The sequence below is a fragment of the Salvelinus alpinus genome, chromosome 13 (genome assembly GCF_045679555.1).
Source record: "Salvelinus alpinus chromosome 13, SLU_Salpinus.1, whole genome shotgun sequence".
Classification (NCBI taxonomy): Eukaryota; Metazoa; Chordata; class Actinopteri; order Salmoniformes; family Salmonidae; genus Salvelinus; species Salvelinus alpinus.
In genome coordinates, this window is record NC_092098.1 from 7,638,786 (window position 1) to 7,664,586 (window position 25,801).

A 25,801-nucleotide genomic window follows, 5' to 3' on the forward strand; every position below is an offset into this window, starting at 1 on the left:
TTGTATGGGCAGCCAGTAGATATCCCACTGCTAGAGGGAGAGGAGAGAGTGATAATATAATTAGAAACAGCCAGGAGGCTTGGGCCTGGGCACTCATTACATCTACTTCTGCCCAGCTGCACTGGGCTGGGCTGGGGTAGTAACTCTTACTGTAGCTACACGTGGAAGTACTCCGGAGCTCGTTCCGGGCTTCCCTCTGCTTCCAATTTACTTCACCCCCCCCGTATGATTGATTGTTTTCTACTGCACCAACTATATTTTAATTGATGAAAGCGGTTGAGAGATTAGCAGGCAGGACAGTGATGGTTAGGATGTCAGCACGTCGTGTTGACTGGAGACTTGAGCCTATAGAGAAAAGGCCCTGGTTCTCGTCTCCGCGACTCTTTCCCTTCGTCAGTTGCCACGGAAGTTTTGAACCGTCAAGAAAAAGTAAAGAAAGTGTTATAGGGGGGCCACGGCTGAGTTGCTATCACTATCTCTCCCTCGATGTCTTTCTGCTAATTTGGCGTTTCGAAGATCTTAAAGCCTTTTCAAGCACTGGGTTTTCAGGAACCCAGTTTTCACCCGAGGCGTCTCGATGATCTTTGTGACTGATTGATCTGCTTTCTTCTTCGTTTTTTCAAAGAAAGGCACCCTTTTGAGTGATGCCAGGAGATTGAGCTAATGATAAGATATTCCGCTAATTGCTATGAAATTAGACTCTGCCATCCAGGCTGTAATTACTTGTGCCGTGCTTTGTGTTCAGGGATAGTTGAGCGCCGCTCCCCTGCGCTGCTGTCACGCCATCCTGTCAGGGCAGAAAGCTAGGGCCCGGTCGGTCACGTTTTCACTTGGGCCTCAGTATTGCTGAAGATGCAGTTTGTCCCCCCCCCCTCGGTGTTGTTGTTGCGGGGCCGTTTATCGGATTGCGAGTCTCCTCTGCCGAGGAGAGCGGAGTGGCCCGGGCGGCCGGTGAGGGAGTGCCCTTGCGGGGACAGCAGCGGAGCGCCACATCACATCGCACCGATCAATTCTGCATCATTTGCATTACAGTGCGCCGTTAAGTACAGATGTGGACATCGATTGGCATGCACGAATGCATTCCAAAGCAGCAGGGGCGGGGTGGAAGGGATGGGAGAGCTCAGTGGGTGGAGGCCACCAGGGCAAAGGGGTGCACGGATAGAGGGGGCCCAGATTTGCTGTGCTGGCTGGCCAATATCAGCCCACTACCCTGAGCTTTTAATTAAAGACCTGCTTTTATATGACCCCTAGTTACATCAAACGCATATCTCTGAAGCGTTACTAATAATAAGCGCTTTGTTATAGCTGACTACATCCAATTTCCAATTTATATTTACAGTATAATGTCCATGTTTTTTTTGTATGAATTCAATTTGTTTGACATTATTTTAGCGTTGAGCGCATAGGAACAATGTGTTTAGATCCCCCCGACCCTTTTTTTGTTCTTATATAACGTATATTCCACTTCCATTTAGGCTCTTTCTTTTTGTGTTCTAAAACCGTTATGAGCGTGTGACCGTCATCTAAAAATGGATTCAGTCATTTTTCGCTCTCCAGTGCCAAATGTAAACGCTAGCCGACATGGGCTTGGCGGGTCTGTCTGTCTGTCTGTCCATGGACATGGGTCCTCAGTGGAGGCTGATTTGACAGACAGGCAGGAAGCCGAGCACACCGAATATTTCAATAACGCCGCCAGGAAAAAGCAGATCGATACAGCCAGAGATAACAGCTCCTTCAGAGAGAGGAGCTTCATTGACGCAGAGACGAGCTCAAGACGGAAAGACACACAGCGCTCAGACAGACAAGACCACCGCCCCTCCTCCTGTCCCCCCCCCCCCCCGGGCATGCCTGGTCAAACACACTCCAGAGGGTTAGATTAAAGGCGGGGTCACCGGGATACACTTCTGGCCCCGCAGGGTTACAGGCTCGTTCTGCAGGCTTTACTGGTGCTAACCATCATAATTGATTATTTTCATTTGAAATGGGGATAGACAGCCCCCTTCACGTGTTCGTCTTTCAGTCAGTTGGAGATGGAAAGGATAGTGAGGGACAGCAGGCAGCAGACCCTGAGTGTTTGACCAGCAACGTGCAGGTGATCCACACACTTCTACTAGAAGAATTATGAAGCACGGCTTGACCACAGGCAGATCTGGCCCTTTACCACAGTGGTTTAGCACTATACATTTTAAATATGTAATAACTCTTTGGTTATCCTCAGACGTGCTTCCTTTATGTTCATGAGGATCTACTATATCTAGGTTAACTCTTCAACAAAATCCGGCCAAAACCAGTTCACTAAACTGCAGATCGTTCTTTTAAACTACCCATACACTTTTTCCTTTTGATTCTACTGTGTGAAGCTGGGAAACTTTGTATCAGTATCAGCTGAAAAAAGACTTTCCTCATCTTTAACACGCACACCTCTCTCTCTCTCTCTCTCTCTCTCTCTCTCAAAGTCATAACCTTGGCAGTCCCTCGTTCAGCCCCCTCCCTTTCTCCCCTTCCTCCTCTCCCTCCATCCTTCTCTATCTCTCTCCCCCATTGTTTCGGGACATCAAATGCACCTCCGCATGCACACGGTGCGCCTCACAATGGCCTCCTGACAGCTCCGGTGGACATTAAAGGTTCCCGTTGACAGACCGGAGGGGAGAAGGGAGAGGCGGTCCTTACAAGATCTGTTGCCTGGGCTAATGAAAAAGATTTATTAATGTTTTTAAAAGTCGGCATTAGCCCTATCTGGAATATTTAATGGCCAGGATCACGTTTCAGATCTTTTCATGGCTCTCTCTCCGAGGTGTGATTTATTTATTTATGACGCGCGTTTTGTTAAACGAGTGCTCCCTGTCAAGGGATTGGTGCTTGGTTGAGATGCACCCCCCCCCCAGCCCTGCCTCTAACACGAGCCTGTGTGCTGCTTTCTGCTCTGACTCCCTCACAGCTTCATCAGCTACCCAAGGGCCTAACATAAAAAATAAAGAGGGGATGCAGTAGAAGCCAGGTTCAGTAGCACACCAACAGAATCGAATGTACTACACTAAACCTTGTTTTATTAGTGCATATGATATATCGGGGAAGGATAGCTTGTCTTCGTGTGTTTGTGAGAGACTGGACGCCCTTTCCTATCTTTGTGTTCTTCTGGCTGGCTAGTGTCAGCTGGATGCCCCTATGCCTCCCATAAAGACAGCGCTGACAATACTGCAGTGATTAGAGGCTGCTCTCTTTCCCCGGTAAAAATAGACCTGTTATCACCATGAGGGCAGTCCTAAGAGTGTGTGTGTGTGTGTGTGTGTGTGTGTGTGTGTGTGTGTGTGTGTGTGTGTGTGTGTGTCCATCTGTGTCTGTGTGTATGTGTATTTGTGATGTATGTGTCTATTGTGTGTGTGTGTGTGTGTGTGTGTGTGTGTGTGTGTGTGTGTGTGTGTGTGTGTGTGTGTGTGTGTGTGTGTGTGTGTGTGTGTGTGTGTGTGTGTGTGTGTGTGTGTGTGCACGTGTTCATATATGTAAATACACTTGTGTAACTGTACTCACTGTATGTTCTTCTCCAAAGCTGTTCTGCTCTGTGATCTGCATTTAACAAGTTATTTTTCATCTTTCATTGTCAGTTACTTTTACCCAAAGGGCCTTTTGCACTCCCCCCCCCCCCCACCCAACACTTTACATTCCTACCTCATGCAACCCAGCTTGTTTCCTGATATTGCACATTGTTTGGGAACTTCAAAAGGCTCCATTTACAACATGGGTCCATTTAAGACTGTAAAGGAATCTATATCGTATGGTCTGAATTACCCCCCCCCCCCCTCCTTAAGTACTCGCATGGGAAGAAACGAATCAGAACATACGCGGCAAAACAACGTTTCTCCATTGGATCTTGATATTCACGTCTTCAACTACGTCGAAAAAGTAAGGTTTAACCTCCCATCCAAAGGTATATACAATTGATATACATTTATAGCACCGGATTCCAATTCCCCCCTGCGAACTAAACCATCCAGTGGGGTTGAGCAGGCCTGGAATCTTTAGGCTGTTAGCTGCGTGAAAGGGGAGGGATCTGCCCCCGATGTGTTTACCCTTGGCAGAGGGCTGACAGGGAGGCCAAACGGGGGGGTCACCACTGAGCTGAGCGGCCCGGAGTGGACCACTGTGCTGTAGATGGGTGTGGGTGAAGGAGTTAATGCACGAGCAAGCGACATGGCTCTCTCTCTAAGCCCCTGAATCCCCCTGAGACCTCCCCCTGCTCAGCAGCCCTCAAAACCCCTCGGCTCCTCCTCCACTCTATGGATGGATGTAATGAGGACATTATGTGGCAGATGTAGCTGTGTGTAACAGTTTTAGCTGCATGTGTACTGGTCTGTGAGTGTTGTTTTATGTGGCTGTTAAAATGTGCCTCCACAATGCTTGTTTATGAATGTGCCGGAACAAAGGCCTCAGATTCTCCAGCACAGTTTCTATCACCCGCTAGCTAGCCTTAGTATCAAAGCTGCTTGTTCGTGGCCCTCGGGGGCCTCCTCTGTGTTTTTTTACACATCTCTCTCCGGCCTCCTGGGGCTCCGGAGCTGTTGTAATTGGAGAACATGCTTATTCGGGAAAGGGCCACTATTAGGCTAATTGCAAACTGCTTGGCGAGAGGACTTTTATACCTACGTCAAAATAAAAGCGCCGGGTCTTTTGATGGTACCAAATCCGCTCCTACAGCTTGCCATTGATTTTTTTCTTCCTCTTCCCTGCATCAAATTAAAGAGGAGCTAGTAGGTGAAATAAAATGAACGTAAGTCAGAAGCTGACAAACAGACCCGCTGGAGGAGGAGTTGTGTTCAGTACTATCAAAGGTGTAGTGATGCTGGAGACATTTGTAAAGGAGAAACTGTGTGCGTACGTGGGGGTGACCCACAGACCTGTGGCCCTGTAAAAGCAGGCTGTGCGTGTGTGTGTGTCTCCAGGGACAGAGGTTCCACTCAGCTCAGTGACCTTCACCTTGTTGTCCTCTGACTCTCCCTCCATCCTCCACCCTCCTGCACTCTCCCTCCTCCACTCTCGTTCCATCCTCCACCCTCTTCCACTCTCCCTCCACCCTCCTCCACTCTCCCTCCACCCTCCTCCACTGTCCCTCCCTCCACCCTCCTCTCCCACTGTCCCTCCCTCCACCCTCCTCTTCCACTGTCCCTCCATCCTCCTCCTCTTCCACTCTCCCTCCATCCTCCTCCTCTTCCACTATCCCTTCACCCTCCTCCTCCTCCACTCTCCCTTCCCCCCCTCCTCCTCCACTCTCCCTCCACCCTCCTCCCTCCACTCTCCCTCCACTCTCCTCCTCCTCCACTCTCCCTCCACCCTCCTCCACTCTCCTCCTTCTCCACTCTCCCTCCACCCTCTTCCTTCTCCACGCTCCCTCCTCCTCCTCCACTCTCCCTCCTCCTCATCCTCCACGCTCCCTCCTCCTCCTCCACTCTCCCTCCTCCTCATCATCCACTCTCCTTCCACCCTCCTCCTCCACTCTCCTTCCACCCTCCTCCTCCACTCTCCCTCCACCCTCCTCCTCCACTCACCCTCCATCCTCCACCCTCCTCCTCCTCCACTCTCCCTCCACCCTCCTCCTCCTCCTCCACTCTCCCTCTACCCTCCTCCTCCTCCACTCTCCCTCCATCCTCCACCCTCCTCCTCCTCCTCCATCCTCCATCCTCCACCCTCCTCCACACGACCCACTCAGACATCATAATGGAGCTGCTCTCAGCTGGAGGACGTGTCATTTAGCATGTAAAACAGAGATATACCCTGATCCTACGCTGATGTGAGAGATCAATGCCGTATCAGGACATGGAATGGGTATCCTATGGAGAAGGAAGTGTTGCTTAATCGAGGGCGAGATAAGAAAGTGGCTCATCTCCTCTATTATAATGCTTCATGTTTTATAACCTACGAAATAACACTGTATTATATTAATCTGGGGGTATTTTTCTCACCATTGAACATGATATGGGAAGATATCAACTCAATTCTAATTCTAATGCCTGAAAGAGAACATTTACTCAATTATTTACAGCATCACTTCTATTTGTCCTTTATTCTGTAAATGTGTAGGTTCCCCAGTCTTGGCTAGAGAACCTCTAGCCAAGACCAAGAGCCAAGTGTTTTGTATTAGTAATGTGTAATATTACTCTGTACACAAGATGAGGGCAATTTGCAACTAATTGCTGATACCTAGCAGATGCACATGTCACACATCTCTAATTTAAGCCACCACATCGTAGGCCTATTGACTTGATTGTGTGACTTGTGAACCATGACAAACAATCCAATGGCCATGTCTCCTGGAGCGTGTGTTCCTGCGTGCGCTTTTAAATCTGTTGGCCAAACACGTTAGCGAGTGTCCGAGCATGGCTAATGAATGTTTATGGCCTAGCAGGACGCACAGGCAATGACAGGAAATTGATCAGATGAATATTACCATGGTTACCTAAGTGGGAGAGGGGGTTTAGTGAATTTATTTATGTAAACTGAGGAGGGCTAGAATCCTATTGGCACACTGCTAATATACTTTATGAATGAATCAATGATAGCAGCTATGTACTGTACATTGTAAGGGTCACTGAAAAGGACATTTTTTGCTTGAATTTGGGACCCTTGGAATGATGTCGCGTAGTAATGTGTAATGGGTTAATGTTGTACATTTACTGTACAGTAATCGCTCGTGGACAGACTTTTTAAACGCAAGATTTTAGTTCTGGGTTAACCGAGATGAACCGTACAGGACATTTCACTTTCCTCATGCACATTATGTTGACTATGTAAATAAGATCCAGTCTAGGATCCCCATAAATGTCATAAATCCAGTACAGATGTCATAGCTCCTTGTTAATAGCCATGCATGGCAACTGTAGTTTGCAGGAATAGCAAAGATGATATGGTGACACATAGAAACAGAGATGTTTGACATGCCAGAGAGGGCAGAGAGAGAGAGAGAGAGAGAGAGAGAGAGAGAGGCTCGACTGTTACAGCCAGGGCTCACTAATCTGCCTCTGAGTGGCTCCTGAAACAGGCACCAGCTCACCCTTTGTTGTCATAGCGCTGTTTCCCAAAACATATGGAGGAAAATGGGAGTCAATACTAGAGGCATGATGGGTAAAGGCCTGAGGACTGAGAAGAGGATTCATCAGCAGCACCATGTTGTGGATTAATGATTTATGAGCTGTCTACCTGACAGCATGCCATATCAGCAGGCTGCCATCCCCCCTGTAACAGTCTGTCTATTCTGCCTGCTTCCTTATTATGTGGCACATGATGATGGCCACTCCATAACCCACCCAGATGGCTAGTTGTACGCTCAGAACAATAGGTATTTTCTCTGCTAGGTGGTGTTTTTTCTTTTTTTTTCTAGCTGTACAGTACAGTTAGTATCTGTGTTGCTATATCCCTCTGTCCTCTGCTAGTCCCTATCTCTGGGGAGCGGATGGGCCTTTGATACAAATCACCATTTTCCCCCAGTACCTCTCAAAATGGTGTGTAAGCTGTTAGAGGAATCAAAAGCATTTAATCAACTCAGGCTGTTGCAATTTGTTTGAAACAGTATGGGGTCAGAGTGACCCTGAGACCTCGCAAATGCATTACGATTCCAAATATGGGGTAGGGGATTAATTTGGGTATTTAGCTATTGCCTGAATGCAAATTTGTACGCATGAAGTGTCCCTTGGAATTGCAAAACGCAGGAGCGGTGGCGTTTGAATAACTCAATAACTTAACGAGTGGTGTCAATCGGGCGAATGAGTCTTAACCCCCTCAACCCTTAACCATTGACCTCCTGCCTTGTAAACAGGGACAAATCCTGCCCCTTGGCCCCTGGCTTGTGCTCTCCAGGTTGCAGCACATCAGATATTCCACCTTCTAATCCCATGCTAATCTGACAATTTATTCATTACAGGTTTGCCACCAGCACAGGAGGAATGGAGAGGGACAGGAGTGGGGGGTGGTGGGGGTGATGCGGACTCGTAATCTGTCACCCTTGGTCAGTGAAGTGTCCCCCCCTGGCATACTGTGAATGGTATCTCTGTTTCAGTTCTGTGGATGGGCCAATTTGTCAGGTTCCTTGTTTCCACAGGTGGGGTAGGGTGCGGAGGTGGGGGTGGGGTATGGTGGGGCTTGGTTAGTCCCTAGGTCCGGGTGGTTTCACACACTACACGCTCTGGAGATCAAAGCCCAGCCTGTCAGCATTCAGACTACACATATCGCACTCTTCTAGTAGGGACTATGTCCCTAAAGTTCAGCTGTAGTTTGAAATCCCAACAGACTGTCTTTCCTTACAAGTCCATATGTTGTTTTATTGAAACAGCTTTGTTTTCATGTCTTGTTATTCATCCGGTTGCAGAACATGCTCCCTGTGCAGAGCAGACCACACCGAAGAAGAAAAAAATCCTCACACTCACTGACATATTTTCTCATGGGAACTTCAGACACGTATTATCTGTAATAATCTTGTGTTCACAAAAAACATGAGGGCAAAAAAGCAAAACAACACAGATGGGTGGGAAAAAAATAGTTTTGTCGGAAGCCCTGACTTGGAGAGGACTGTGGCTGTTCAGTGAGGAAGCCCTGACTTGGAGAGGACTGTGGCTGTTCAGTGAGGAAGCCCTGACTTGGAGAGGACTGTGGCTGTTCAGTGAGGAAGCCCTGACTTGGAGAGGACTGTGGCTGTTCAGTGAGGAAGCCCTGACTTGGAGAGGACTGTGGCTGTTCAGTAAGGAAGCCCTGACTTGGAGAGGACTGTGGCTGTTCAGTGAGGAAGCCCTGACTTGGAGAGGACTGTGGCTGTTCAGTGAGGAAGCCCTGACTTGGAGAGGACTGTGGCTGTTCAGTGAGGAATTGAGTCTGTTTGTAGGTACAAGAGCCACTGGCCCTCAGTGTTTACATCTTCCCATGACATTTTCTCTCCAACACTGTTTTGAAACAGATTACAGTGCAGGATATTAAATAAATAAGAGAAAGTCACCCCCCCCCCCCCCCACTCCTCCATTTTGAACTGAGTGACAGTAATCCTCCGCAAGACGCTGAGAGTCGGAGGGTTTGTTGCCATTTACGGAATCCTGTTCTGCCGCCCTCCGAACAGTTCAGCAGACAGGTTGATAATGTCAGGGAATTTAATCCTCGCCGCTGAGTGCCAGCACCCACCATTGTCTGAAGGCAAACTCGCAATCCTCCGTGTCAGATGGAATCCCTTTTCCCCCTGCTTCATCCTCCCAGCGGCTCCCACAAAGACGAGGGCGGAGGGGACGCGCGACAAAAAAAAGAAGGGGGAAAAAAAGATTGCTGTCAGCTTTGGCGCTCTGAGTGGCAGAATTACGGGAAGCAGATCTAATTTAATTGAGTGGGATCTGAACCTTGAGACTGGAGAGAAAGAGAGAGGGAGATAGAGATGGAAAAAGAGGAGAGGGAGAGAGAAGCAAGGGGAGATAGTGGTTAACGTCTAAATAGTGTTTTCCCTGTGATATTAACCTATTTAAAGCCTATTAGTAGATATTTAGATGTAGTGTAGCGTGAATGTGTGTGTGTGGGGGGGGGGGGGGGGGGGTGTAAAGACTAATGAGAACAGACTGTGGTGTAGCAGTGACTTTCAGATGGGAGCACGGTCGTTCACCTCATATTACGGTTTATTCTACAGTTGAACAGATAAAGAACATTTATCTTCTCCTTCTCATTTGACAAACGCTTGTGTTTTTCACACAGATGAGTGGACATCGCTCTTCCTGCTTGACCTCGGACTGGGGGCCTCCCTAAGTTCAGAGGGACAATGTTGACACTTTGTGTCCCATCCTGTCTGTTCTGAATGAGTTGCAATTGCAAGGGCCACTTTCTCCCCTTAGTGTGAAATGTGGCGGTCAGACAGGGGGCAGAAATGGCACATTAAAGACACAATCTTCTCTGTAATCCCCAAACATCTTTCAGGGCCCTGCCTGTGTTTGTGTGTGCGCTTTCTGACGCAGTTCAAACCCCCAATTCCGACCCTCCACGACACGAACACAGATAAGAAGTCGTCCCAAGCTGTCAGACAGATGCGGCTCACATTTGGGAGGGCGGACACTGTCCTCAGCTCTGTGCCACATGTAGCTTGTCAAGGCTAACCCTGAAAACAGGCACTTAAAGGCAGGCCACAGTTTATCAGGCCTTGGCTATTTATAAAGTAGCCACATAGTGCCATATCTCTGTCATGCTGTCAGCTAATGACAGTCTGCTCTGTTTAAAGCAGGCGGTCACAGGCTAAACTCTGTCAATATGGACTCACAAAGGAAGAGACTGGGGACGGCAGCGAGAAGGAAAAAAGGAGAGAGCCACGTTGAAGCGAGATGAAAAGAGGAGGTGGGCCGAGAGAGGGAGGGAGGGGAGAGTGGCGGAGGGAGGATGAAAGGGGGAAGTGAGCTGGAAAAGAAGTGTTGAGGGAGGCTATTAATACGAGATGAAAGTGTGTGCGGCTGCGCAGGTCTGGGCCCAGGGTCAAGCACAGTTTAGGAGTAGAGGGAGGGCGGGCTGTTCCCATGAGGTGTGTCAGTCCCACCGGGCACTGGGGATTTAAACCCTCCACTGACCCCTTACTCTCTCTCTCTCTCTCTCTGAACACACACACAAAACACGCAGAAATCTTTCTCAAATAATTCAAACGGATTATTATGTGACACCTAACACACATCGGACCCTTTGCCAGATTCAGTTTGTGTACTTCCACGTGTGTGTGTGTGTGTGTGCGTGTGTGTGTGTGAGTGTGTGTGTGTGTGTGTGTGTGTGTGTGTGTGTGTGTGTGTGTGTGTGTGTGTGTGTGTGTGTGTGTGTGTGTGTGTGTGTGTGTGTGTGTGTGTGTGTGTGTGTATATGCGTGTGTGTGTGTGTGTGTGTGTGTGTGTGTGTGTGTGTGTGTGTGTGTGTGTGTGTGTATATGCGTGTGTATATGCGTGTGTGCGTGTGTGTGCGTGTGTGTGTGTGTGTGTGTGTGTGTGTGTGCGTGCGTGCGTGCGTGCGTGTGTGTGTGTGTGTGTGGTTTTCACAGCCAGAGGTGTGAAAAGGTCCGATGTGCAATCAGATGATACATTTGTGACTTGCGTCTCCGTCTTGATTGATGGAGAAAGATCATGGGCCACAAACAAACTCCCCCTCCTATAAATACAGGGGGAATGACACCTCCCTACCCTGAGCCCAGAGACAGCAGGAGGGAAGACTTTTGACATTTATTCAATACCATCAGTAGTCCACGAGTGCCAGTGCTGAGCCTCAGGAAAATTATAAGCGCTGGTTACTTAAGCTAAAAGCTGCATGGTGCCAGTCCGAGGTAGCACTTAGAGAAACCTGTGAGTGCTGTGAGGATCCTCTTCAGCAGATGGGATAGGATACCCACCCCTCTCAGCTTCAGCCATGGATGCACCGTGTGTGTGTGTGTGTGTGTGGAGGGGAGGGGGGAGTTCACCTCCTGAATATGGTCTCACGATCCCTCTCACACCAGCTTTTTTTAATAAAAACCCAAGCAGGAATTCCCTCTGTTAATAACGGAGAACAAAAGCTTTGTTGCTACATGGGGCGTATTGCTTTGCACTGCTGCATGCTTCTGGGCGCATACTGAGGGCGTAGGGAACATAGATGAACCTGGCGCTCCCAAAGTCTCTGCACCAGTAACCCCCAGGTACAATACACGCCGCTTAGCACTCTTCTACAATACTGTTAATTGGCCATAGGCGTGGCAACCCCACCTGAGACATAGGGAATCCTAATCCTGTTACCCAGGTCTCTAAACTCAGTGGCTTCCTGGCCCTCCGATGCACATCCAGTCAGCAGCTTGGCTAGTCAGCGGAAGGCCAGGAAGGGGTGGAGCTATCAATGCTGAGGTGAAACCTGTCTCCCATGTCGCCTTTGACTGGATAAATAATCATAAAATATGCAGGCCTCATTAACTATAGACGAGGCTAATGTGAAGAGAGACGCTCCAATAGAGCGAAGTAATCCTCGCTGGGCGGAGGCCGCCGCCCCACGCTCACGTCGCGCACCACCGTGACGTGGATGGGTGGCACTGGGACGGGCTCTGTGTTTGTTTGGGAGCCCAGGTCCTCATCACCTTCCACAGTGTGCGTGTCAGACAACCACCAATCAGGATAATGGGACTGGGGCCTGCGCCTGAGACTGGATTGGCTGTGAGAAGGCCTGGTCAAAGCCGTCACTTTGCCGGGCCGTCTTCTTAATACGACAAATGTGCAATAGGCCGCTCTAATCCCACTGATATTAAATTGCTTCAGACATTCAATTGAATAGCTGATGAAATGATTAAAGAGAAAAAATACAGTACCTCCAGCATATGGATTTGGTGTGACCTTGGCCCTGCTACCCATGTCGGATTTCTATTTCCACACGTGTAGCATTTAGCAGGCTTGGCCCATATCCGAGGATTCATTTACACTGGTGTTTACGGGATAAAATGACCCTGGTTTCAAAAGCCACGAGCAAAATTCACACAGTTGATTCGATTTTGATAGCGATACGTATGTACCTATTGTTCTGTGGATGTCTGTTTGGCTCCTTAAACTGCAGAGACTGTCCGTGTCTATCTAGAGGTGTCTGCCTTGATGCCTTGATTCCAGCAGACAGGATCACGTGAGCTGGTGATAGAAGAGAGACCTGGCTGGCAGGATGTCTGTCTGTGTGACGTGGGAACAGGACCTGTCAAGCTGCAGTGGAGATGTGGAGGTCGGGACCTCAGAGAGAGGGCTGTGTGACTTATAAAAGCCTGCTCTCGTCTATACTACAACGTGTTACTCTTTCTGAATTCAGTTTGTTCTCTACACGCTGTTCGCCTGGGAACGTAGGAGCTGTCGTAACCATGGTGTGGTGTGTCGTCGGAACATTGAATGAGGCCTTCTATCGCCTTCTATCAGTTTTTACACGTTGAAGTCTTGTGGCAGAACTGTGGATGGTTTGTGTGGCATTTTTCTCTCATTTGTGTTTCACAGTCCAGCCAAGGACTTACAGAGGGCAAAGGGCTTGTTAATGGTAAACTCCTAGAAATTCTTGGGTCAAATTCTAGTAATGAATGATAATTACAATGCTGAGTCAAAACGAAGCGCAAAGTCCTTCTTTCCTATACCTTTTTTGAGCAAGTGTAGTGGTCATGGGGTTCATCGTACACTACTAATATACAGTATAAGATTTTAATCACACTTTGCTTTTTCAGTTTACAGGCATTGCCCAGCTAGTAGTGTTTCCATATGTGGGATGGGCATGGGGAGGTTTCAGCGGTATTGGTTGAGTGTGTGGCCATATGGAGACTGACTTCTCCTGGGTACTGTCAGCCCCACTTCTCCCTCTCTCTGTCTCTCCCTCGTTCTCACTGTGCTGGCACACTGGCAGCCACTCTCCCTGGGATACGCAGGCCTCTCAAACATGAGTAATTGATGAATTGTATGCAATATGCAAATGTGAATGCATAAATCTCCTGACTGACAGCTTAATTTATGTGAGCCTTTAAGAATGCAGGATTAGATTTTAATTAAATATCTTCAAAGGCACCCTGACTTGTACATTTTTTTGCAGGCTGCCGTCTTTGTTGTTTTTTAAACAATTTCCCATTAAAAAATTTAAATCTGATTTTTGTTTAGCCTGTTCTCAACCCTTTCACACTGCCCCCCCCCCCCCCCCCCCCACACACACACACACACACCCCACCCTCCTCTCCCCTGCGGTTCAAGTTTTCTGGACTTGTGGACTCCCGCCACCTTTCCCCCTCCCTGTCTCCACTTTGTGTAAGAGAAATGTCTTTGTTTGACGCAAACACAAGTAGTTAGTGCAGCATGGTGCCATAGCAGATATTGACCAACACACTGTGGCCTTTGTCATTGAGAAGAGTGGGTGGAGCCATCACTCATATGAAAGGACAGTCTTCCTGGAGTGCCAGGGCTAACCCAGGCACAGGCGCAGACGAGCAGGTGTCCGATCACTATGAATATTTAACGAACCGTTTTGAAAAAAACGACAAGGGCACATTTGCGACATTCGTTTGGACTAAAAAGTGCTTAGTAACCCACTTTAAGTAGTCTCCGGGAGGCGCAGTTATACCACCTGAGAGTTGAGGGGAGTGATTGGTAGGGACGAGTGCATTGACAGGCTTTTTCTTTTCTGGTGAGTGGAATGTGCGGGAACGTGTGAATGACTTTTCACAGCCATCTGTTCCTTCTGCCCGTTGGGACCCTCTAGGGGCGTGGGGGTAGGAGTGTGTGTGTGTGTGTGTGTGTGTGTGTGTGTGTGTGTGTGTGTGTGTGTGTGTGTGTGTGTGTGTGTGTGTGTGTGTGTGTGTGTGTGTGTGTGTGTGTGTGTGTGTGTGTGTGTGTGTGTGTGTGTTTCAGAGAGGGCAAACATGGAGGTGCATAGCAGCAGGAGTGGGCATTATGCCCACCAATGAGGCTGTTTGTAGTACAGTATTCACTCTCGGAGGGCACCTGGGTGTCAGGTGCTCTTGCAGTACTGAACACCCACCGACAGTAGCTGAGTACTCTAGAGCATGGTAGGCAGGGGGAACATCAAGACAAGAAAATGTGGCGGGACAGAGGGTTAATGTGACTCCACCTTTTTTCTTTGAAACCCACTGTCAATATATATATATATTTTTTTTTAACAAAAATCATACTTCGCTTTTTTGTATCATTTTTGTGAAGATGGGAAAGTTTTTTACGAAACTCAACACTTTAAAAAACTATAAAAATGACTTAATGATCATGCAAAATACATACGTTTAGACTTTTTCCAAAAACATTGTCTTTGTAATTTTGAGCACTATGAAATCGATCCACAGTTCCTGGTGATTAAATACCAGCCCAAGTTCCTACCACCATGGCTAAAGCAGAGGATGGGGGTTTACACGGGGGCTAGCTCTGCAGAATTGTAATTATCCACCTCATTTAGGCCCTTTTCTTTGATGCAGATCCTGTTCTTGGAGTCAGTCAAAAAAGTCAGCAGGACCGTGCAGCTTATACAAGGAAGCACCTGCCAGCAGCTAGGAAAGGGTCGCAGGGATACAATGCTCAGTAAAACGGGAGCCAAATAAGAAAACAGTTCTAGTCTCCAGAGGAAAAAGGCCAAGTTAGCGCACAATCACCCGCATAAGAAAATTACACCAGTGTGCGAGAGGGGAATGAGTCAGTGACTCCAAAAGAAGGAAAAACATCCATTCCTTTATTTCCAATTCCTTTTCTTCAACAATCAGCTATGTGTATGGAAAACAATCCACCCTCTAAAGGAAGCCCTCTTCCCCCCTCTCTCATTTAAGACATTGCAGGAAATGTCTGCTTAATCTGCTAAAGAGGTTTCAACAGTACAGGGTTTCCAGTTCAGCCAACTCTCTGGCTGGCGGGGGGGTGGGGGGGGGTGGGGGGGGATACAGTGACCTGCATGCTGCTCTGCCTCTCTGGACTGACCCCACAGAACCTTTCCCCGCTCCTGCTCCGCCATCTTGTTTTCTAATTCCCTTTCCTCTCCGGAAATGTCCACACGTTATCGGAACGCTTTGGTAATTAATGCTTTTTCAAGAGCCTCTCTTTTTGGGATACACACACCAGACATAATGTTATGTTCATTCTTTTTTTTTTTTTTTTGCATTATTAGGCTCACAACAAAGTAGTGTAGAACAGTTTACACATTATAGGCCTGAAGAGGAACTTCCCTCTAATGCAATGGGAAAGTGGTGGCCAATTTGATTTAAACGGTCATTTATTTTAGTAAGAAATGTACTGCGGTGAGCACATCAGAAAAATGAAATTGTCATTTTAGCTAATTATCTTCTCGCCAGTTAATTGGTTTCCTCTTCAGTATCAGGTGTTCTGCTTATGCCATCATCATTTATGATGGAAGACACAGGTGGAAGGGACCTCCATTTTTCACATAGGCCATAATTACAGGACAGAATACATGAATAACATATCTCGGCGTTCTGTAATATCCAGTAGGCCTGCTCTATATTACAACACCTTCATCTGTGAATTTAGAGGTGGTTGTGGGCGTTTAGACAAATTACTAACCCTAATATTGTATCTTTGGCAAAGTTGGCAGCAGTAATAGATAGGCTAATAAATATCTTTATCGTATTTGAAGTTAATTACAACACTTGGACGTATAGAGAATGCTCAGGGCCAAGTCCTGTCCCAACCCTGTCTTCATAGAGAATGATAAGGGCCAAGTCCTGCCCCAACCCTGTCTTCATAGAGAATGCTAAGGGCCAAGTCCTGCCCCAACCCTGTCTTCATAGAGAATGCTAAGGGCCAAGTCCTGCCCCAACCCTGTCTTCATAGAGAATGCTAAGGGCCAAGTCCTGTCCCAACCCTGTCTTCATAGAGAATGATAAGGGCCAAGTCCTGCCCCAACCCTGTCTTCATAGAGAATGCTAAGGGCCAAGTCCTGCCCCAACCCTGTCTTCATAGAGAATGATAAGGGCCAAGTCCTGCCCCAACCCTGTCTTTTTAGAGAATGATAAGGGCCAAGTCCTGCCCCAACCCTTTCTTCATAGAGAATGCTAAGGGCCAAGTCCTGCCCCAACCCTGTCTTCATAGAGAATGATAAGGGCCAAGTCCTGCCCCAACCCTGTCTTCATAGAGAATGATAAGGGCCAAGTCCAGCCCCAACCCTGTCTTCATAGAGAATGATAAGGGCCAAGTCCTGCCCCAACCCTGTCTTTTTAGAGAATGATAAGGGCCAAGTCCTGCCCCAACCCTGTCTTCATAGAGAATGCTAAGGGCCAAGTCCTGCCCCAACCCTGTCTTCATAGAGAATGATAAGGGCCAAGTCCTGCCCCAACCCTGTCTTCATAGAGAATGATAAGGGCCAAGTCCAGCCCCAACCCTGTCTTCATAGAGAATGATAAGGGCCAAGTCCTGCCCCAACCCTGTCTTCATAGAGAATGATAAGGGCCAAGTCCTGCCCCAACCCTGTCTTCATAGAGAATGATAAGGGCCAAGTCCTGCCCCAACCCTGTCTTCATAGAGAATGATAAGGGCCAAGTCCTGCCCCAACCCTGTCTTCATAGAGAATGATAAGGGCCAAGTCCTGCCCCAACCCTGTCTTCATAGAGAATGATAAGGGCCAAGTCCTGCCCCAACCCTGTCTTCATAGAGAATGATAAGGGCCAAGTCCTGCCCCAACCCTGTCTTCATAGAGAATGATAAGGGCCAAGTCCTGCCCCAACCCTGTCTCCATAGAGAATGATAAGGGCCAAGTCCTGTCCCAACCCTGTCTTCATAGAGAATGATAAGGGCCAAGTCCTGTCCCAACCATGTCTTCATAGAGAATGATAAGGGCCAAGTCCTGCCCCAACCCTTTCTTCATAGAGAATGATAAGGGCCAAGGTAACTCAAGGAGAGAAACAAATAAAGAATAAGAAAAAAGGACAGAGCATCCCAAAAATAAAAAAGGATTGTATGTACAGCAGGGGTGTCATGCACCCATTATTTTAGAGGGAGCACAAAGTATGTGAGGATGGATTCCCTTCCGGAATTCAGAGAATTTTAAAGTTTTCAGAAACCTGAAACACGTTTTTCCTTCAATCAGAGCCATAATCATTATGCCTAATTCTGTGTAAAATACATATTTTTTTACGCATAGGATATTTGCATACCTCTATACCTGTTAATCTGTCATTTTAATTAATGATCCACATTGATTCTATAAGAACCTTTATGCCTTAGGATTTTAGTACAACTTCTAGACTGGTATTTAATATCATAACCCAAGAATCAAAGCAAATTTTGTATTTTCTAAAGTCTATCAATCTTGGTAGACAAGGTAGACAAGCTACTCTAACTTAAATGACAGCTAATGGTAGCTAATTGGGAGATTGGGAACCTATCTAGCTAAAGCTAACGTAATACAATTGCTAGGTGGCTAGTACTACAGAGAAACAACAAAACATGTACCTTTTATTTATTCATCAAGAAGGAATCCATAGGCTACATAGCTTGATCAAATTCATTTACAAACATACTTCCTGCGAGTCCTGCCCATCGCGGGCAGTTGAAATCAACTCAAACGCTGTGTGGTTCACTGTTCACTGCTCCTCCACTGATGGTACTGTCTTGCACGCACTAAAGCAGTGCTTCCCAAACTCGGTCCCGGGGACCCCAAAGGGTGCAGATTTCGTTTTTTGCCCTAGCACCACACAGCTGATTCAAATAAGGAAGTTATCATCAAGCTTTGATTATTTGAATCAGCTGTGTGGTGCTAGGGGAAAAAAATCTAAACGTATACCCAAGCTGCACTAGAGTATCTAACATATCTTTGCTCCGTGGTGCACCTTGGAAGCATCAACTGGAGAATGGGGGGGGTTGTACTCGTTGCCTGGTCCAGTCAGTTTGCCCCCTCTGCAAAATACAGCTGACAGATCTTTTTATAAATAATTATGATAAAATGTGGGCTTAAAAGTTTAGCCATTAATTTAACATAATTAATTAATGGCTAAACTTTTAAGCCCACATTTTATCATAATTATTTATAAAAATATCTGTCCAAACTTTTGACTGGTACTGTCACGCCCTGACCATAGAGAGCCTTTTATTCTCTATTTTGGTTAGGTCGGGGTGTGACTAGGGTGGGTGATCTAGTGTGTTGATTTTTATGTTGGCTTGGTATGGTTCCCAATCAGAGGCAGCTGTTTATCGTTGTCTCTGATTGGGAATCATATTTAGGCAGCCATTTCACCACTGTGTTTTGTGGGATCTTGTTTTTGTGTAGTTGCCTGGGAGCACGGCAGTTGCCTGGGAGCATATATATATATATATATATATATATGTATGTAAACAGTACCAGTCAAAAGATTGGGCACACCTACTAATTTCAGGGTTTTTCTTTATTTTGACTATTTTCTACATTGTAGAATAATAGTGAAGACATCAAAACTATGAAATAACACATATGGAATCATGTAGTAACCACAAAAGTGTTAAACAAATCAAAATATATTTTATTTGTGAGAATCTTCTAAGTAACCACCCTTTATCAGCTTCATGAGGTCACCTGGAATGCATTTCAATTAGCAGGTGTGCCTTGTTAAAAGTACATTTTTGGAATTAATTTCCTTCTTAATGCGTTTGAGCCAATCAGTTGTGTTGTGACAAGGTAGGGTTGGTATACAGAAGATATCCCTATTAGGTAACAGACCAAGTCCATATTATGGCAAGAACAGCTCAAATAAGCAAAGAGAAATGACAGTCCATCATTACTTTAAGACATGAATGTTAGTCAATGCGGAGAATTTTTCAAGATGAAACTGGCTCTCATGAGGACCGCCACAGGAAGACCCAGAGTTACCTCTGCTGCAGAGGATAAGTTCATTAGAGTTACCAGCATCAGAAATTGTAGGCCAAATAAATGCTTCACAGAGTTCAAGTAACAGACACATCTCAACATCAACTGTTCAGAGGAGGCTGCGTGAATCAGGCCTTCATGGTCAAATTACTGCAAAGAAACCACTACGAAAGGAAACGAATAATAAGAAGAGACTTGCTTGGGCCAAGAAACACGAGCAATGGACATTAGACCGGTGGAAATCTGTCCTTTGGTCTGATGAGTCCAAATTTGAGAAGGTGAACAGATGATCTCTGCATGTGTTGTTCCCACCGTGAAGCATGGAGGAGGAGGTGTGATGTGTGGGGGCGCTTTGCTGGTGACACTGTCAGTGATTTATTTAGAATTTAAGGCACACTTAACCAGCATGGCTACCTCAGCATTCTGCAGCGATACGCCATCCCATCTGGTTTGCGCTTTGTGGGACTATCATTTGTTTTTCAACAGGGCAATGACCCAACACACCTCCAGGCTGTGTAAGGGCTATTTGCCCAAGAAGGAGAGTGATGGAGGGCTGCATCAGATGACCTGGCCTCCACAATCACCAGACTTCAACCCTATTGAGATGGTTTGGGATGAGTTGGACCGCAGACTGAAGGAAAAGCAGCCAACAAGTGCTCAGCATATGTGGGAACTCCTTCAAGACTGATGGAAAAGCATTCCAGGTGAAGCCGGTTGAGAGAATGCCAAGAGTGTGCAAAGCTGTCATCAAGGCATATATATTTTGATTTGTTTAAGACTTTTTTGATTACTACATGATTCCATATGTGTTATTTCATAGTTTTGATGTTTTCACTATTATTCTAGAAAATAGTAAAAATAAAGAAAAACCTTGAATGAGTAGGTGTGTTCAAACTTTTGACTGGTACTGTACATACATATATGATATATTTTTTAATTACATTTTTTTAAATCTGAGGGGTTACATGCCCTTGTGCTATGGACATGATGCCCCTGATGTACAGTATATCTGCATTTGAATCGATTTCAAATGAAATACCCAGAAACCTTCTGTTAAAGAAATCTCGAATGTATGATGATGAAATAAATAAAGACTGAAAACCTGGAACCTCCAAAGTGCCTTAATTACGCAGTTTAAAAACCGTGGGCCCCGCGCTATCGTGAGCTGACAGGGCCCTGCAGACTGTGCGGAGCAATAAGCAAGGCTGACTTTGATACACTACAGTTAACTTCATTGAGCGGTTCCTGTAACAGGCTCACTACAACCGCAAAAGTGATTAATGTTGATTGCTCTTTTTTTTTTTTCTTTTTTTTTTTTTTACACGCTTGGCTGTTCATAGTTTTTAATTGGATTAGTAAAGTGACAATCGTAGGGCTCTGCATTTTCCGAGTTGCAGCTCATGCAGACAGCCAACAAGTCATGAGGGGCATGGTTGGGTGGGGGGGGTTAGGGTGGGGGTGGTGAGATCTGGGGGTGGAGGATGGGGGGGGGTTGAGGGTGTGTCCATAGGGGACTGTGATCATTTCCGCCACCTCCTTGGTGTAACAGTGTGAGGGTCACATGGAGTTTATCATCGATTGGAATTGCCAGCCGGTCAACAGCGAATATTACACACAGTGGAGTCGGGTTACTGTAGCAGAGCTGAGGAGTTTTGCTGTGCTGTGGCGGTGTATATTGAACACACTAAAGCCTACGGTACGGTAGCGGCAAACCTGTGAGTGTACCTCTGAGTCATTTCCTGGTGGAGTACAAATCAACTGTGCCTTGACAAACACCTCAATTTCAGGGCTGCGTTACTGACCCGTATCAATATTTATAAGTTACTTTTTAACTGACATTAACAACAAAAAAGTTGCTTCATTTTCTTTTGAGGTGAGCGACTCCTCCAAGTCTGGAGTCTCCAGTCTGGAGTCCTTGGCTACTCTTGTCTGTGTATGTTCAGGTGAATCATACTTAAAACAAAATAAACTGGCCAGAGAAAAGAGCAGGACGAGACATTAAAGGCGAATTAACAAACAGCTGAATCAAAATGGACTGTTGTGGCAGCTTGTGAGTGAACGCCTTTGTGTTGAACAGAGAGAGGAGGGCACGGCGAACGAGAGAGAGAGACGGACGCTTCACAGCGAATGGGCTTTGTTCTAATGGCAACACTCTGTTTGGAACACCGATAAGAGCCTTCCATTTGTCTCTCCGAGGTTTTTTTTCTTTCTGTCCTCTCTCTGTTCTCCGTTCAAGTCCGCTCTACATCTTTTATCCTGTAAAGCGGAGTCCCAAGCCAGCCAAGTGTAATGGCATCTGGAGCGTCTAGTGTTGCTTTTTCAACTCGTGTCCAACCACATCTCTGAAGACTACTCTGATTTGTTCCTATATTGAACACCCCCCCCCCCCCCTTCCTTTTACTTGTATGCTGATTGCTCTGTGGTCCTGTTTGTGTTTGTTGCCACTGCAATATTAATGAAATACATAAAGAAACAACTACACAGCGCTTCTTTAGTTCCTGTTTCTGGACGCCGGCCAATCATATACAGCGCTAAAATTAGCATTGACTTGTATTTTGCACTTTTCTCCCTCCCTCCTACCCCTTGTCACATACGTGTCTCTGCGACAGAAGCGCCCTATCAGTCTGGTACACCCTTTAAGAGGCTACTGTTGGGAAAAGTAAGGAAGGGAATGTATGTGTGTGAGGGGGTTGTGTAACCTAAGGAAAGTTTTCACTTGTTTCTCACTTCCTGGCCCCAGGGGGAAGGAATCTCAGTCTAATTTTACACCATCAGACACCAAACCCTGGAAACAATGTGTCTGCACGCTGGCGACCCCTTATCAGATATGGCCTTGCTGGAATATGCAATGTCCCCCTGTGCACTTCAAGGCATATGTTTTTGAGGTGATCATTATCAAGCTTTCTGTGTGTGTGTGTGTGTGTGTGTGTGTGTGTGTGTGTGTGTGTGTGTGTGTGTGTGTGTGTGTGTGTGTGTGTGTGTGTGTGTGTGTGTGTGTGTGTGTGTGTGTGTGTGTGTGTGTGTGTGTGTGTGTGTGTGTGTGCGTTGATGGGGTAGTGGTTGGTAGAGGAGAGGGGTGTCTGTGTGTGTGTGTGTGTGTGTGTGTGTGTGTGTGTGTGTGTGTGTGTGTGTGTGTGTGTGTGTGTGTGTGTGTGTGTGTGTGTGTGTGTGTGTGTGTGTGTGTGTGTGTGTGTGTGTGTGTGTGTGTGTTAGTCCCCAGTGTTATCAGTGGAGTGGATCTCTGTCTACCTGCCATCTCTGTCTAATCCCCCCAGAGTGGGACAGGAAGGGGGGAGGGGCGGTGGGTTGCGGAGAGGACGCAAACAGATGTTGGTGTGAGTGATGAGAGGAGGAGAGTAATCACTACGTGTTGTTGAGGTGGCTTGAAATATCATTTGAAAAAAATAATAAGTACAAATCTTGGGTTTTAAAGGCTTTTCGAGTGCGTTTGGCGCACCACAATAAAAATTAATAGAAATTGGACTAGCAATCGTCATGGAAATATGTAAATTGCTTTAGTTTTTTTGGTGGGTTTTGTCATTCTTTTTTTTTTTTTTCACTCTTTCTTAGTGTCTATTGTTGTCAATTTAAATGTTAGACAATTTGATACAGTTCTCATATCACTCATGCTATTTAGAGAAATGTAAAATCCATTGTAAATGGAGGAATCAATGGACTCTTTCACTGTGAGCCTATGTGGTCTGAGTGATAGAGATTTAAATAGTAGATCATTTGCTGTGTATTGACTGTAATATATATCTCTCTCTTTCTCTCTGCCTCTCTCTCTCTTTCTCTCTCTCTCTCTCTCTCTCTCTCTCTCTCTCTTTTCCCCTCTCCTTCTCTCCCCGTCTCTGTAGCTCCAGGCCTGGCCGCCCACCGAAGCGTTCCCTGGGGGTAGCGATGCAGGAGAGCTCCAGGCTTCTTCCCCACAGTGTCCACGGCCTATTGTCACCCGGCCTCCTCTCATCCATGTCGCCCGGAGGTAAGATCTCTCTCATCCATGTGCAGCCAGCCTAAACATGCACACAACCTCCAGTGAGTCTCACTCAAAGCACCCCAATAAAAAAGCTCATTTACCCTCCACTCGCTAACCTCTACCTCGCATTAATTATGTATTTTAACGGTTTGATGAAAATAGACAGCCATCAGGTGTCCTATACGGTAGCCTCGGATTTGTCACATTTTGATGAAAGCGATTCTGTTATCTTTCTTTTGAGATCCCTGTCTCTGTTTCCCGGCGCCTTTCTTTCTCCCCCTCCCCTCATCTCCACCCAATCCCCCTCTTTCTGCAAATCAGTTCCTATTGATTTTCTCCTCTGTCCTTCACTGGCCACTACTGCGTCTCAAACAGAGGTTATGCTATTGGATTTCTGTAGCGTTTTCTCACACATGCATTTGCTCCCCCTCTCTTTCTCTCTTTCTCTCTCTCTCTCTCTCTCTCTCTCTCTCTCTCTCTCTCTCTCTCTCTCTCTCTCTCTCTCTCTCTCTCTCTCTCTCTCTCTCTCATCCTCTCCCCCTCTCTCATTGCCGTAGGCCTTTCCTTCTCGTTTCGCCTCTTTATACAATTCCAATATGCAAGAATCTATTTGGTGAAGTTGTGTTAACATTGTTGCATCAACACCATGCCTGTCACTATGCTTAGGTGTAATCTGTGTGTGTGTGTTTGTACACATGTGTTTTGTGTGTGTCTGTGTGTTTTGTGTGTCTCTGTGTGTTTTGCATTTAGCTGTCTATTTGAAAAGTGTACCTACAGCAAACTATAGGTTCTGTCTTGTTAAGCACATTTTTGCTTGTCTTTTTATATATTTCTTCTTTGAATTGCTGATGGTGGCAGCAATTTAGTCCTCACAATGGCCAGTAAGGATATTGATTTGTGCAGACGAGGAGCCAGAGCAGTCAGTTAGCCATGCTAGTGATTGATTTCAGATGACCTGTGTTATTATTCTCCTCTCTTGCAGTGGGTGGGACTTCTTTAAAATGCACATCAAAATCATTTACGTTTTTCTCCTTCGCGGTGCGTTAGTGTTTTACTCAACCTAGGTAATAGAAGTGCTTGTCTACATGTCTGTCAGATGACGAGACACAATTAGAGACTATATTGGTGGCAATTGAGTCGTATCTTTTGAATATGTAGTTTAATGTGATAATTATATACAACCTTTCGTTATTTTGATATTCTTTTCTTTACCTTTAACGACCAAGCAGTACATGTTTTGTTTTAGATACGAATGTTTTCAGCGTTTAAAAAAAATATATATTATAAAAAAAATAAAAAAAGATCCTCAAGTCGCTCCCATTTCTTGATTTGATTTCTTGATAGCACAGACAGGGGGACATTATTCCTGAATGCCTTTTCATTAGGTTCACGGGACAACCTGCATTTCCATTGCAATATTCTCCCAGAAGCAAACAGCATATTTACAGTGCCTTCAGAAAGTATTCACACCCCTTGACTTTTTCCACATTTTGTTGCATTACAGCCTGAATTTAAAATGGATTCAATTGAGGTTTTGTGTCACTGGCCTACACACAATACCCCCTATTATAAAAAGTATAAAAAATGTAAAGGTGAAATGTCTTGATTGAAGAAGTATTCAAAGCCTTTGTTATTGCAAGCCTACAACAGCATTGAAGTTACTCCACAATACTGACCTAAATGACAGAGTGAAAGGAAGGAAGCCTGTACAAAATTTAAATATTCCAAAACATGCATCCTTTTTACAATAAGGCCCAAAAGCAAAACCCCCAAAAATGTAGCAAAGAAATTAACTTAAAGTCCTGGGGCAAATCCAACACAACACATCCCTGAGTACCACTTTTTATATTTTCAAGCATGGTGGTGGCTGCATCATGTTATGGGTATGCTTGTAATCGTCAATGATAAAAAAAAATATGGAATAGAGCTAAGCACAAGAAAAATCCTAGTGGAAAACCTGGTTCAGTCTGCTTTCCAACAGACACTGGGAGACAAATTCACATTTCAGCAGGACAATAACCTATTGTTGCTTAAGTTGCTTATTAAGATGACATTGAACGGCCTAGTTTCAGTTTGTACTTAAATTGGCTTGAAAATCTATGGCAATACTTGAAAATGGCTGTTTAGCAATGATCAACAACCAACTTGACAGAGCTTGAAGAATGTTTTCAAGAATAATGTGCAAATATTGTACAATCCAGATGTGCAAAGCTCTTAGAGACTTACCCAGAAAGACTCACATTTGAAACCGCTGCCAAAGGTGATTCTAACAGGGTTGTGAATACTTATGTGAATGTAATATTTCTGTATTTCATTTTCATTAAATTGGCAAAATTTAATGAAAACATGTTTTCACTTTGTCATTATGGGGTATTGTGTGTAGATGGGTGAGAAACCAAATCTATCTAATCCATTTTGAATTCATGCTGTATGTAACACAACAAAATGTGGACTAAGTCAAGGGAATAGGAATACTTTCTGAAGGCACTCTAACATGAATACTGTATCTTCCTCTTGAATCCTGCATGGA

General features: G+C 45.8%; 1 protein-coding gene across 11 annotated transcripts in view; it reads left to right on the plus strand.

The window, feature by feature from the left end:
* Nucleotides 1-25,801, plus strand: part of dacha (dachshund a) — a 127,264-nt gene that overhangs the window by 39,174 nt on the left and 62,289 nt on the right. For all 11 annotated transcript variants that reach the window (XM_071339971.1, XM_071339982.1, XM_071339976.1 and 8 more), the window contains exon 2: nucleotides 23,153-23,277. In XM_071339971.1, the coding sequence (XP_071196072.1) occupies nucleotides 23,153-23,277 (125 nt within the window). The remainder of the gene's footprint in view (nucleotides 1-23,152; nucleotides 23,278-25,801) is intronic.